The 15,989-nt window shown below is 39.1% G+C and overlaps 1 protein-coding gene and 1 pseudogene across 1 annotated transcript; both read right to left on the bottom strand.

The window, feature by feature from the left end:
- Nucleotides 1-4,996: 4,996 nt before the first annotated feature.
- LOC110287324 lies at nt 4,997-6,605 on the bottom strand (annotated as a pseudogene).
- Nucleotides 6,606-8,099: 1,494 nt separating this feature from the next.
- LOC110286454 (histone H2B type 3-A-like) lies at nt 8,100-8,807 on the bottom strand. Its single transcript, XM_021152778.1, has one exon. The coding sequence runs from the start codon at nt 8,805-8,807 to the stop codon at nt 8,100-8,102; it is 708 nt and encodes a 235-aa protein (XP_021008437.1).
- Nucleotides 8,808-15,989: the final 7,182 nt, after the last annotated feature.

Here is a 15,989-nt window from a genome sequence, read left to right as displayed (position 1 = left end):
TAACAGTTAGACACTAATAAGAGACTTGAAGTTTATTATCCAGGGGGTTCTAGTTCAAAAATGACCACCTCCATTCAATATATGAAAGAAATGGAGAGATGATTCAGTAACTAGAGGACAGACTCCTCTTCCAAAGGACCCAGGCTCAATTCCCAGCACCCACGTGGCAGGCTAACAACTGTCTAGAGCTCCAATTCTAGGATATCTGACTCACTTCACTGGCCTCTTTGGGCACCAGGAACACAAAGGATAATATCACAAAGGATAAGAACCACATCTCATCTTTCTTCATATTCCAAGATTCAGTACTACAACAAATGCTAGGATGATCTTTTATTGGGCACTTTATACCATACATCTGACATTCTGACACTTTATGCATATAGCATCTTCACTGGTAAGGGAGCAAAGGATGCAGGAGTGAGAGATAAAGAATTGAGTTCTAACACAAGTCGAGCAAAAGCCTCCTATGAGTCCAAGAGAGTTCTGGAGGCGAAATGGCTCATTAAAAGTACTGATTTCCAAAATGCTACCAACAGATTGGGAAAAGATCTTTACCAATCCTAAATCCGATAGGGGACTAATATTCAATATATATATAAAGAACTCAAGAAGTTGGACTCCAGAATACCTAATAACCCTATTTAAAAATGGGGTACAGAGCTAAACAAAGAATTCTCAACTGAGGAATACCGAATGGCAGAGAAGCACCTGAAAAAATGTTCAACATCTTTAATCATCATGGAAATGCAAATCAAAACAACCCTGAGATTCCACCTCACACCAGTCAGAATGGCTAAGATCAAAAATTCAGGTGAAGCAGATGCTGGCGAGGATGTGGAGAAAGAGGAACACTCCTCCATTGCGGGTGGGATTGCAAGCATGTACAACCACTCTGGAAGTCAGTCTGGCAGTTCCTCAGAAAATTGAACATAGTACTACCGGAAGATCCAGCAATACCTCTCCTGGGCATATACCTAGAAGATGTTCCAACTTGTAATAAGGACACATGCTCCACTATGTTCATAGAAGCCTTATTTATAATATAGCCAGAAGCTGAAAAGAAACCAGATGTCCCTCAACAGAGGAATGAATACAGAAAATGTGGTACATTTACATAATGGAGTACTATTCAGCTATTAAAAACAATGAATTTATGAAATTCTTAGGCAAATGGATGTATCTGGAGGATCATCCTGAGTGAGGTAACCCAATCACAAAAGAGCACCCATGATATGCACTCACTGATAAGTGGATATTAGCCCAGAAGCTCAGAATACCCAAGATACAACTTGTAAAACACATGAAACTAAAGAAGAAGGAAGGCCAAAGTGTGGATACTTCATCCCTCCTTAGAATGGGGAACAAAATATCCATGGACAGAGTTACAGAGACAAAGTTCGGAGCTGAGACTTAAGGAAGGAACATCCAGAGACTGAACCACTTGGGGATCCATCCCATAAACAACCACCAAACCCAGACCTATTGCATATGCCAACAAGATTTTGCTGACATGACCCTGATATAGTTGTCTCCTGTGAAGCTATGCCAGTGCCCAGCAAATACAGAAGTGGATGCTCACAGTCATCTAGTGGATGGAACACAGGGCCCCCAATGAAGGAGCTAGAGAATGTACCCAAGTAGCTGAAGGGGTCTGCAGCCCTATAGGAGGAACAAGAATATGAACTCACCAGTACCCTCAGAGCTTGTGTCTCTAGCAGCATATGTAGCAGAGGATGGCTTAGTTGGTCATCAATAGGAGGAGAGGCCCTTGGTCATGTGAAGGCTCTATGCCCAGTATAGGGGAATGCCAGGATCAGAAAGTAGGAGTGGGTGGGTTGGGGAGCGGGGGCGGGGAGGGTATAGGGGGTTTTCAGAGAGGAAACTAGGAAAGGGGATAGCATTTGAAATATAAATGAAGAAAATATCTTTAAAAAAAGTACTGATTTCCTTTGGGAGAAAATGCCATTATCATTATCAATATACAGAGAAAAAAGCAGCCCAAAACATAATGCCAAAAACTTGCAGAACAAAATCCCTCTCGTTTTCATAGTCAAATCCTAACTCAAACCTGAGCCAGTGATTTGTGATGTCTCATACAAATAATCAGAGCCTAATTCCTAATGACCACTAGCATCTCATCTCAAATAGCCAGTCTCAGGGAAGGTGCAGAGAAACGATGTTATAAAATTTACTACCTAAAAAGATAGTGAGCCGGCCATGGCTTACCTACTCAAATTGAACTATACAAAAGGCCCAGAATACAAGGTCAGGTGGCTTTAAAAAAAACCAGAACATTTTAAATTTATTATTTTAGGATTTCGTGCATGAATAAAATATCATTTGAACATATATGCCTCCCACTCCCACTGTAACTCCTACCAGATACCAAACTTACTGCATCCTCCTCCCAACTGTATGTTCTATTGTTTTTTTTTTTTAATTCATTGAGTCAAATTAGTACTACCCATATGCACAGTTGTAGCACTATCCACTGGTGCATGGTTAGTCTATCAGGGCCACATTCCAAAGGATAACTGACTATTCCTCTGCCCAGTATTCAACAACTGCTGATAAATTGTCAGTTGGAGGTTGGGCCTCCCTGAGCCCCTCCCCCAACTGATGCAGGAACTTCTGATTGGTATGTTCTTGTGCAGGTTTTGTAATGTTCCTTAACTACTATAAAAGGACTCTATTCCCTCTCAATGTCATTCTTTCATTCGTTTTTCGCCCTCTCAGAATTTGCCACTGTGTTTGTATCTGCAGTGTTTATTCCTTATTAAAGCTGTTTCATCAGTTGTAGTCCAGTAAAGTCTTTTACCTCCACATCTTGGCTCATTCTTCCTAAAGCAATATTTTAGTGGTTCAGCAAGGGAATTCTCTCCTTGCCTCCTTTGGCCTCTCTTCACTGTGGTATTTTTATGGTGGCCAGTTTAAAATCTCCATAGGTAAGTAAAGGTCTCTGACTGGTACTACTCTTCAGTGGTATAAAGGCCATTGGGCTGAGACTCATAACTTCTTGGCTACTATCACCATAGGGATACTAGCTATAGAGTTCCTTTCTATCCTTCCACAATGGTAAGTGGCACAGGGACAAAGATAGTTTGTTCAAGGTATATATGTGTGTGTGTGTGTGTGTGTGCACGTGTGTTATTATGATGATGATCTTCATGCGGCATACTTTTCTATGAGTTATCGGTTAGTCTCTGACTCTGTTCCTTGCCATTGGATCTCCTCTTAGCTGGACTGCCTAGCTAAACCTCCCTGGGAGGGGATGGATATACTTAGTCCTACTGTGACTTGATATGTCCAGGGTGGGTTGGTACCCAAGATGGGCTTCCCCTTCTCAGAAAATGAGAGAGGGCAGTGGGGAAGGGGCATGTGACGATAGAACTGGGAGTGGGTGGGGGGGGGGCTGTGATCAGGATGTAAGTGAATAAATAAGTTAATGAAAAAGGAAATGAAAAAATTTGTTGGAATAACTAACTAGTATCTTATTGAATTTAAGGCCCACTCCATGAGATTGTACCCATACCCAACACTGCTTGTGTGACCGAGAACCTGAGAATATTAGATAGCCCATGTACCTAGGGGATAACCAAATACCACTGTTTGATAAAAGGTAACAATAAAAATGACTCCTAATTATCAGTACCTGGCTCAGCCATCATCAGAGAGGCTTCCTCCTGAGACAGACGGAACAAATACAGAGACCCAGAGCCATGCAGAGACTGAGAGGCCTTGGCTCACTCAGGCTTAAATGGAATGTGTCCATCAATCTACCCCCTCCAGGGATCAGGGAGCCTGGTGGAATAGGAAGCAATATAAAGTGTAAGATAGAAGGGATAGAGGACACCACAAAAACAAGGCTCTTGTGGCGATAGGCAGCATGCACAGGACCTGTCTGCAATGGGTCTGCCCTAGAGAGAGGGAGGGGCTATCAATGAAAAGAGAAGTAGACACATGTCCCACCTTCTATTCCTAACCCAGAAGTAATCTCCAATTGATAACTACTTATAAATGAAAATTTAGCTTCCTCAAAGGGTGTCTCACTGGGGAAACAAACTACTCTTAAATGTATGTCCTATGCCCAGCAGTAGATGACCAGGAGAAAGTGAACTCTGGCATCTTAAGAAGCTCCTTGTCTCCAATGTTTTATCAGGGCTTCCTTTTTAAAAAATATTATATTAATATGTATTAATATAAAATTTAACATATATAAATTAATATAAAATTATATTGTATGCATTATATTATATATTATAAAATTAATATAAAATTATATATATATATATATGTATATATTTCTTCCCTCTTTTAACCCTTCTTGTCCTTTGTGTCTATATTGTGGCTTCAAGCTTAATATTTTTATGGGTGTGAATGGTTGGGGCTCTGTTTCTCTTGCCAATTTTTTTTCCATGCCAATAATTTATTGAACGGAGGTCTGGACACAGGCAAACCTTACTGTGGAAACTAAGACACCAGGGACTCTCTCTACTTTCCTCCTTCCAGGATGGGGAGAGGGAGGAAGCCTTGGGAGCAGAGGACAAGAAGGGGTACAGCTGGGGGGGCAAGTTGGATGGTGTGAATCGACATTTTCTTTAAGAAAAAAAATTATAACAATCTATTAACACCCAGGGGGCCAGGGAAGGGAAGATGAGATGAGCTGGGCTGGTTCTATTTACAAGGGACATGGGAGGGGGGGAGGGAAGGAGTGGTAGCCTGGGGGAGGGGACCAAGGGGGTAGAAGGTCCTCATACCCCCAAACCCCATCCTTCCTTCTCTTCCCTCCCCCACAAACAGTTAAAATCCTCTTTAAAAAGCCCACCACAGAGGTTAGGCTGGTGAGGGAGGCCTAGATGCTGGGGGTAGTTCATTTACCTCTGCCCTCTAGTCTAGGGGCCCAGCCAGAGCAGAAGCTTGATGGGCTGTGGCCCCCCTCCCAGCGTCACTTGGGCCTTCCCAGATGGACACGGAGGGGTAGTCGGTGGGGGCCTCAGGAAGAGCTAGTGAGGGTAGCAGTTGTGGCATCAGATATCTGCCAGTCTTGACCAGTCTGAGGGTCAGTTAAAGCTTGTGAGGACGGGGTGTAGGAAGAGGTGAGGGAGAAGCAGGGCCTGCTGGGGACCTCAAGTGAGGAGGGATGAGAATGGCATTGAGAGATGGTTAGATGGACAGATCACCAGGACTGAAGTTGAACAGGGGGAAGTGGGTGGTCATTGGGGAGCTGGGCCCGAGACTCCGCAGTTCATCAAAGAAGCTGTGGGCACAAGCCTCAAGTGGGGAGAGCCTTGAGTATGGTGTATACTCCAGCAGGCTAGAGCCGAGTACAATGGCCTCAGGTGCTGTCCGAGATTTGAACACCTTTGTCCAGGGGTGAGCTTTGATCTGGGGGAACTTGAACTCTGTATACTTAGGGTTCATCTCTCGGATTTGTTCCCTGGTTGGCGTTCCTAGTACCTTGATGATCTCCACAAGCTAGTCCACCCCACTGTCCCCAGGAAAGATGGGCTGGCCGAGAAGTAACTCAGCCAGTACACAGGCAGCCGACCACAGATGAGGTGTAATCTGTGGCTGCAAAGATGAGTTCTGGAGCACGGTAGTGCCGAGAGCAGATGTAGGACACATTAGGCTCCCCCCGAACCAGCTGCAAAGATGACTTCTGGAGCACGGTAGTACCGAGAACAGATGTAGGACACATTAGGCTCCCCCCGAACCAGCTGCTTTGCACTGTGGGAAAAGACAGGCAGGGTTAAGCATGGAAGCAAGCTGGAGGTTCTTTCACGCCTTCAGGCACCCCACAGGCTGCAGGACAGACCTACCTGCCAAAATCGCAGAGCTTGAGGACAGCACTGTCAGGGTCCACAAGCAAATTCTGGTGCTTGATGTCACGGTGACACACACCTTGGGAGTACATGTAGGCCAAGCTCCGGAAGAGCTGGTACATGTACACCTTGACGTAGATGATAGGGATGATCAGCTTGGCCTTGGTGAAGTGGCAGGCCACTCACTATACCGTCTCGGGCACATACTCCAGCACCAGATTCAAATATAGCTCGTCCTTCTCCCCACTGGAGTAGAAAAAGTACTGCAGCCTCACAATATTGCAGTGGTCCAGCTTACACATAATCTGCAGTTCTCGGTTCTTGAACCTTTTGTCCTGAAGGACCTTCTTGATGGCTACCAGTTCCCTCGTGTCTGCCAGCCGAGCCTGGTACACTACTCCGAATGAGCCATTACTAATCGCTTTGATGTCAGTGTAAGCCACTTCTTGGGAACACTCTGGGCCTTGGCCTACAGTAAGTAGCTACCACTGTGGTCACCTTCCCGCTGTCATGGCCCAGCTTCACTCCTGGCGGCGGGAAGATAGTGCTCGCGGGGCCACCACTGCCTCTTCGCCTCTGCTGCTGGGGCCACCCCTCCCCCCCTCCAGCTCGAGGCTCCCACGCCCCCACCCATAGCCCGGACTGATGCCTTCCCACAGCCAGTGCCTCCTGGGCCAGAGGCCGAGCCCCTGGGGCCACCACCACCGCAGCCTGGCTCCTTAAACAAGCTGGTCAGTGCCAGGCCCCAGGGCCGCCTCCTGAAGGCCCGCTGCCACTCATGGTGCCAAGCACAGGCCCAGGCCGCGGGGCTTGGGCTGCCTGGGTTGCCCCCACTGCTGCCTCTGCCACTGCCTCCCCTGGGCTTGGGCTCTGGCCTCTTCCAGGCCATGCCTTTCAGGTCTCCTGCCAATTTTGATGTTAATTTTTGTTTTTATTTTATTTTATTTTTTATTTTTTATTAGATATTTTCTTTACATTTCAAATGCTATCCCGAAAGTTGCCTGTAAACCCCCCCTTCCTGCCCTGCTCCCCTACCCACCCACTCCCACTTCTTGGCCCTGGTGTTCCCCTGTACTGGTGCATATAAAGTTTGCAAGACCAAGGGGCCTCTCTTCCCAATGATGGCCAACTAGGCCATCTTCTGCTACATATGCAGCTAGAGACATGAGTTCTGAGGGGTACTGGTTAGTTCATATTGTTGTTCCTCCTATAGGGTTGCAGACCCCTTCAGCTCCTTGGGTACTTTCTCTAGCTCCTCCACTAGGGGCCCTGTGTTCCATCCTATAGATGACTGTGAACATCCACTTCTGTATTCTGGATATTAGCCCAGAAACTTAGAATACCCAAGATACAATTTGCAAAACACAAGAAAATCAAGAAGAAGAAAGACCTTAGAAAAGGGAACAAAATACCTATGGAAGGAGTTACAGAGACAAAGTTTGGAGCTAAGACGAAAGGATGGACCATCCAGAGACTACCTCACTCCAGGATCCATCCCATAATCAGCCACCAAACCCAGACACTATTGCATATACCAGCAAGATTTCCCTGAAAGGACCCTGATACAATTTTTGTTTTATATTACATTAATTATATATAATATATTACATTATATTTTCTTATGTTATATTAATATAACTATATTATACTATATTTATTATACTGTATTAGTATGTTATTATATTTAATAATGTTATATTAATTTTATTATATTATTATCCCTTAGAAACTTGTTTGTTTTCTAATGAGAGATACAAAGGTGGTGAATCCTGATGGGAGAGGATATCAGGAAAAACGAAGGTGCAGAGGGAAGGGAAACCATAATCAGGATATGCGGCCAAAATTTCAACAAAAGGGAAACAATTGTCAAAATACAGCGCAATTAAGAAAAACCTATCCCTTTGCCAGCAGAACCCCAAATGAACTAGCAGAAACAACATTTAGTATAACAAACATTTTATTTTTTAAGTTAATTGGGAATGCCCGAAGAAGGGGCCGGAGGCTTCTGGAGGTCAAACTCGAACCACGAAGTAGTGGCTCTAAAAGAGCCTTTGGGTTTTGTTTGGTTTAAAGTCAACGTGACTCATTTGCTGGAGTTGTTCATGCTACAGCTCTCTTAGGAGAAGCGGTGGCTCTGAAAAGAGCCTTTGGGTTTTGTTTGGTTTAAAGTCAAAGTGACTCATTTGCTGGAGTTGTTCATGCTACAGCTCTCTTAGGAGAAGTGGTGGCTCTGAAAAGAGCCTTTGGGTTTTGTTGTTTTGAAATTAAAGCTGCTTACTTGTTGGAGATATACCGGACCATCGCCATGGTTCCTTCAGCCACTGCACGCCTGCAGAGCTCGCCAGGAAGCAGAAGTCGGATAGCGGTCTGGATCTCTCTGGAGTTGATAGTAGAGTTTCTGGCTTGACGCACCAAGAAACTGGCTTCGGATGCAATTCTTTCAAACATATCCTTTACGAATGAATCCAGGATGTTCACAGACCGCTGCGAGAGGGAGAGACCCACATGGATATTTTTCAGCACCTTGGGAAAGTAGATAGCGAAGCTGTTCTTACGGCGTCTGATCAGACGGGCTCTACGCTCATCTTCCCTGATGCTTTGGTGAAGTGAGCGACGACGACACTGCACCTCAGGCTTCTCCTGCTCAGGAGTCTCCTGCTCAGGAGTCTCTTGCTCGGGCTTCTCTTGCTCGGGCTTCTCTTGCTCCGGCTTCTTCTTCGGCTTCGCTTTCTCCCGCTTGTCTTTCTTGGGTTTCGTCTCCAGCTTCTCTCCCTTCTGCTTCTCTTTTTCTGGCTTCTTCTTCGGCTTTTTCTCCGGCTTTGCTTTTTCCTGTTTCTCTTTCTTGGCCTTCTTCTCCGGCCCCTCTTTCTTTGGTCTGTCCTTTTTCCTTTTGGCTTTCTCAGGCTTTCTTGGTTGTACCTGGTTTTCGGAACTATCCGAAGATAGCTCCTCCAGAACGTCCATAGCCGTGGTAGACGCCATGGCTGAGGGCGCCAACCTGACGAAAAGTCAGAAAATGGCGGTTTCTGAAGTAACAGTTAACATATTATGCACATGCCGTTAGGTCGCGTAATGAACCAACTTGACATTTGATTGGACAACAAGGTACTGAGTATGATTGGATGGTTTATCTGCCTGACAACACATTGCCCAATCAAAATGAGCGCTCAATGTGATTAGCATAGTCTTTCTAGTTGGCACCTATGGCCTTGGAATCCCCGGGACCTTCTAGTTTCTCCATGAGAGGAAGATACCTGTCTGAGCATTACAACATTATAGGGTCACATTAGGTGACCAATGTTGCGCCATTACAGCTTTGAAAGACACAACTGAAAGAAAAAAAAAGTCCATAAAGTGTATTGCAACTTGGGCTCTTTTCAAGACCCCGAGTTTAGTAACTCAAGTCTTAGAAATTAACCTAAGCATGTTTGGGCCAAAACTCTCTCTTTTAATATATATTAATATATATATTTTACATTTGAAGCTAGAGAAAGAGAAGCCAAGATGCGTCGTCATCGCTCAGTTCGTCTTCTCCAGCGCCAACGCATCAAGGAAGATGAGCGTAGAGCCGGCCTGATCAGACGCCCATAAGAACAGCTTCACTATCTACTTTCCAAAGGTGCTGAAGAACATCCATGTGGGTCTCTCCCTCTCGTAGCGGTCCGTGAGCATCCTGGATTCATTCGTTATAAAATTATTTCTCCTCTTCCATTTCTTCCTTCAACTCCTGCCATGCATCCCCTTCTACCCGCTCACTCAAATTCATAGCCTGTTCTTTTTTAATTGTTGTTTTACACACACACACACACACACACACACACACACACATACACACACACACATACACACACACACACACAATTATATATATATATATATATATATTTGTTTTTGTGTAAGTCTATATATATTTAGGAATATGATTTACGTATTTAGAAATATTTATATTATATAACTATATGAATACATAAATATATTTTATTAATATATATTAATATATTAATGGTATATTATATGTTGATATCATATTATACCACAATAAATATAATATAATAACTAATATCTTTATATATTTTGAAATAGATATATCATATATAACTGGAGCTGGGGCTATCCCAAAAGCTGTTGCCTGTACATGGGCTTTCTTCTTCTAGCTGGGCTGCCTTGTCTAGTTCAGTGGGAGAGGATGCCCCTAGCCTTGCAGAGACTTGATGTGCCAAAGTAAGGAAATAACCACTTAGAAGAGAAGGAGACAGGGGATGGGAGGAAGGATTGTGGGAGGGTGACCAGGAGGGAGGCAGTGAGCAGGATATCAAGTGACTGTGTGTAAAAATTATACATAAATTTAAAATATTAATAGAATTTAACATATTTAATATACTTACTATAACATAACATTAATATAATTTCATTTAACATAATGAATCATAAGTATAATATAATATTTAATATAATAAATTATATTGTAAAATATAACTGTTAACATTATATTTATGATTTATGCATTTGTTTATATATAAATATATTTACAAATATATTTATATTAATTTATAAATATGAATTTGAATATATTTCTATTCATATTAATATTCATATTATATTTGTTTCATATTATAAATTATTGCAATATTATAAATTATTATATTTATAATTTATATTTATAATTATAATTTATATTTGCAATATTATAATTATATTTTATAATTATATAGTTATAATCATATTCTTTCTATATCTTTATATAAAAATAAATATATATATAAGTATATATAACTATATAAATATACATATAAATATATTAATATATTGTATATTACAAATTAGGTATTATATGTAATATATTATACAGTATATACTATGTATTATATAATATATATAATATATATTATATTATATATTCCTAAATACTTAATACCTTAATACAACTTAATACTAATACTTTAAGTGCTTAGGAAAATTTATTATTATTATTATTATTAATTATTATTATTATTTTATATTATAAATATACAAATAAATATATTATATATAAATATATACGAATATATAAATATATAAAATATATTATATAATATATAAATATATATATTTATATGAAATATATTATGTATAAATACATTTTATATAATATGTAAATATATTTATAAATATATATTTATTTATATTTGTATGTGCTATTATAATCTAATAAATACATTATAATCATAATATATTTGTATTTGCAATATCATAATTATATTTTATAATTATATAGTTATAATCATATTCTTTCTATATCCTTATATAAAAATAAATATATATACATATAAGTATATATAATTATATAAATATACATATAAATATATCATTATATTGTATATTACATATTATGCATTATATGTAATGTAGTATACAGTATATACTATGTATTATATAATATATTAATATATATATATAATATTCCTAAATACTTAATACCATAATACTAATACTTTAAGTACTTAGGAAAATATGTTATTATTTTATATTATAAATATATGAATAAATATATAAAATATATATGAATATATAAAATATATATTATTAAATATATATTTTATTAAATATATTATATAATATATTTTATACAATATGTAAATATATTTATATTTTTATGTGCTGTTATAATCTAATAAATACATTATCATTATAATATATTCATATATAGTTTAACATGTTATATTAACAATATAGAAAATACAGATTTCCTGACCCTCAGTACTTCTCCCTGTCTCTTCTCACACCTGCTCCTGCTCTGCTTTTTTCCTCTACTTCCAATGATTATTTTGTTCCTCCTTCTAAGTAGAACTGAAGCATCCACATTTTGGTCTTCCTTCTTCTTGAGCTTCATATGGTTTGTGAATTGTATCTTGGGTATTTTGAGCTTTTTTCCTAATATCCACTTATCAGCGAATGCATACCATGTGTGTTCTTTTGTGACTGAGTTACCTCACTCAGGATGATATCCTCCGGATCTATCCATTTGCCTATGAATTTCATAAATTCATTGTTTATAATAGCTAAGTCATACACCATTGTGTAAATGTACCACATTTTCTGTATCCATTCCTCGTTGAAGGACATCTGGGTTCTTTCCAGCTTCTGGCTATTATAAATAAGGCTGCTATGAACCTAGTGGAACATGTGTCCTTGTTATATGTTGGCACATCTTTTGGGTATGTACCCAGTAATGGTATAGCTGGATCCTTAGATGCCAGGAAAGCAAGAGGCTTTCAGGACCCAGCAGGGATGAGATTAGCTAAAATAACAAAGGGGAGAGAGAACCTGTAGAGATTATATCCAGAGATTATGCAAGGCCCCTGGTTGGGGGATGGGGCCACCCACTTATCTCCAAATTTTTAACACAGAATGGCTCCCGTCTAAAGGAAATACAGAGACAAAGTGTGGAGCAGAGACTAAAGGAAAGGCCATCCAGAGACTGCCCCACCTGGGGATCCATCCCATATACAGACACCAAACCCAGATACTATTGTGGATGCCAACAAGTGCTTGCTGACAGGAGCCTGATAGAGCTGTCTCCTGAGAGGCTCTGCCAGTGCCTGATAAATACAGAGGCAGATGCTTACATTCAATCATTGGACTGAGCATGGGGTCCCCAATGGAGGAGTTAGAAAAAGGACTGAAGGAGCTGAAGGGGTTTGTAACCCATAGGAAGGACTACAGTATCAACCAACCAGAATCCCCAGAGCTCCCAGGGATTAAACCACCAACCAAAGAGTACCCATGGAGGAGCCCATGGCTCCAGCTACATATATAGCAGAGGATGGCCTTGTCAGACAAAAATGGGAGGAGAGGCCCTTGGTCCTGTGAAGGCTCAATGCCCCAGTGTAGGGAGGTAGAAGTGGGTGGGTAGGTGTTAGAGCACCTTCATAGAAGCAGGGGGAGATAGGAGGGGAGAGGGAGAAGTGGGAGGGGGTTCGGAGAGGGGAAACAGAGAAGGGGGATAATATATGAAATGTAAATAAATAAAATAACCATTTTTTAAAAGAATACATTGTATGGCTTTTATTCAAAAAATTATAAACACCAAATAAAACAAGTGAACATAAAAAAGAAAATACAGATAAATTATGAATAAAATTATATTTAATTTTGTATATTTAGTACAATAAAGTATAATATAAATATTTAATATATTATAAATAGATTTTATAATTAACATATTTTATATTATATATAAATATTTCATGGCGAATCAATAACTGGCCCAATTTCAGAACCATCCCATAGGCAAGCACCTATTCCTGATATTATTAATGGTTCTCTGTTATGCTTGAAGACAGGAGTCTAGCATGGCTCTCCTCTGAGAGACTCCACCCAGCAGCTAACTTACACAGATGCAGACACCCACAGACAAACAGTGGATGGAGCTTGCAGACTCTTATGGAAGAATAGGAGGAAGGATTGTTGCCTGAAGGGGATAGGAACTCCACAGGAAGACCAACAGAGTCAACTAACCTGAACCCTTGGGATTCTCAGATTCTGAACCACCAACCAAAGATCATACACGGGCTAGAATTAAGCCTCCCTGCACATATGTAGCCGATGTGCAGCTTGGTCTTCATGTGGGTCTTGAACAACTGGAGAGGGGCTATCCCAAAAGCTGTTGCCTGTTTGTGGGATATGTTATTCTAGCTGGGTTGTCTTGTCTGGCTTCAGAGTGGGAGAGGATGCACCTAGCCTCACAGAGACTTGATATGCTAGGGTCAGGGGATACTCAAAGGAGGAGGAGATGGGGGATGGGGGATTGGAGAAAGATTGTGGGAGAGGTAACTGGGAGGAGGCAGTGGGTGGAATGTAAAGTGAACAAGTAAACAATTATATATAATATAATATAGTAATTATTTAATATAATAGTTAATATAGTATATTTAACATAATATTTAATATATTAATATAATTAATTATAATATAATATATAAATATAATAATATAATTTATATAATATAATATAAATATAATATAATATAATTAATATAGGAGCTAGAGAAAGTACCCAAGGAGCTGAAGGGATCTGCAACCCTATAGGTGGAACAACATTATGAACTAACCAGAACCCCGGAGCTCTTGTCTCTAGCTGCATATGTATGGAAAGATGGCCTAGTCGGCCATCACTGGAAAGAGAGGCCCATTGGACACACAAACTTTATATGCCCCAGTACAGGGGAACGTCAGGGCCAAAAAATGGGAATGGGTGGGNAGGGAAGNGGGGGGGGGAGGGTATGGGGGACTTTTGGGAGAGCATTGGAAATGTAATTGAGGAAAATATGTAATAAAAATATTAAAAAAATAATACATATAATATTTATATGTAAACATATATTTATAAATATAATACAATTTATAATATTAAAATCATGTTTTTATAATTATATGGTTATAATAATATTCTCTTCATATATACATGTAAATATATGAATAAATATGCATATAATATATATCATTAATTACACATTATACATTACACCTATATACATTATGCATGCTGTATGATATGATATGTATTATATATATGTATATTATATATGTATATATTCCTAAATTTTTAATATGTTAATATTGATATTGTAAGTGTTTAGTAATATATATTATATAACTATACTTATACATTTAAAACATTTATATATTTTTATCTTTATATAAAATTTATTTATATTATCTTTATAATTTTTATATTTATAAATTTCAATATATTTATATATTTTTTCTATATATTTATATAATATATTCCTAAATACTTAAATATATAAATTTATGTATATAAATATATGTATATATTTAAAATGTGTACAATTTTTAATATTTAAATATATATTCCTAAGTACATAGCCATGTACACAAACATATATACGTGTATATGTATATGTACCTATATTTATGTTTATATGTATATATGTCTATGTATGCATATGTATATATTCATATACACAAACATGTGTATATACATATATACATAGACATACATACATATAAATACAAGCCAGCATGAGTTCACATGAAGCTGCCTTCCATATGGAATTTAGTATATAATAAATGTATTCAAAATACAGGCCTAAAGAAAGTAGAAAGAGACAGGAAGAGATTGGTATTGGTGGAAGCAGTTGTGTATCATTAATGTAGTCCAATCAAATGTCATTTTGCATCCCAAGGAGGATGCTAATTTTTACCTGGTCTGCCTTTAGGTAGAACAAATGATACTGCTACCCTCACCTGGATCAGTCCTGGAAATTGTCTGTTTGGAAATGTATGATGTTGGGAAAACCAGCTCTTTGCAGTGCAAATCATAGCTGAACTTACTAATAGCTGACCTCTGGCATGTGCCTGCTACCCATCAACTGGAGCAGTAGGACTCTCTTTAAAGGAGCTTCCTTGAAATCCAGGGGTGTGTCTAGAATAACTGCATCCTTAAATGGTACTTTTAAAGGAATATAAATATAAATTTAGGAGGACGATTCTTTTCTCTCTGTATGTATTATGGCATATTCTGCAGTTGACATAGACAGGTATATTATGAAACAACTTGGGATCTCTTCTGACCTTCTGGTTATGTCTGTGTTGTCACTGTAATGTTTACTAAATGAAGTATTCACGTATAAGCTCTAAATTTAATTACTTTTTTCTGGGAAATTATCAATCATTTCTATTTGAATATCATTTTCCCATTATCACTCACCTTTTCCTTTGGTATTCTTATATCATATACTTTGCTTCCTCTTTAGTCTCACATCCCTGTATACTATTTAGCTCAGGTTAGAGCATAATACCTTGTGGATACTAGCCAAGCACTCTACCATCTGAGCTACATCCCCAGGCCTCATGTCCTTTTTTTTCCTATCCCATCATTTACACACCATGGTACACACTATACTTCATCAGTGGCATCTCTGTATGGTTTTGAAGCCTACAAGACTCATGTGGGACCAGCTTCATAGTCATATCAAAGGTGCTGAATTCAGGGTGGGTATCTTGTAAGTACAACAGGCTGTTTGTTGTCCAGCTGCTTCTCAAACGTCACCACTTGGATCTCATGGATTCAAGGATTATATGGTTCAAAGCAAATTACCACACCTTGTCCTTCAATCCTTCAGATGTGTTCCTGAGGGTGAAAGTAGCCCCAATCCCTTT

The sequence above is a fragment of the Mus caroli genome, chromosome X, assembly GCF_900094665.2.
Source record: "Mus caroli chromosome X, CAROLI_EIJ_v1.1, whole genome shotgun sequence".
NCBI classification, from domain to species: Eukaryota; Metazoa; Chordata; class Mammalia; order Rodentia; family Muridae; genus Mus; species Mus caroli.
Note: the sequence above shows the minus strand (reverse complement) of the source record. Positions and strands in the feature narration are given on the sequence as shown.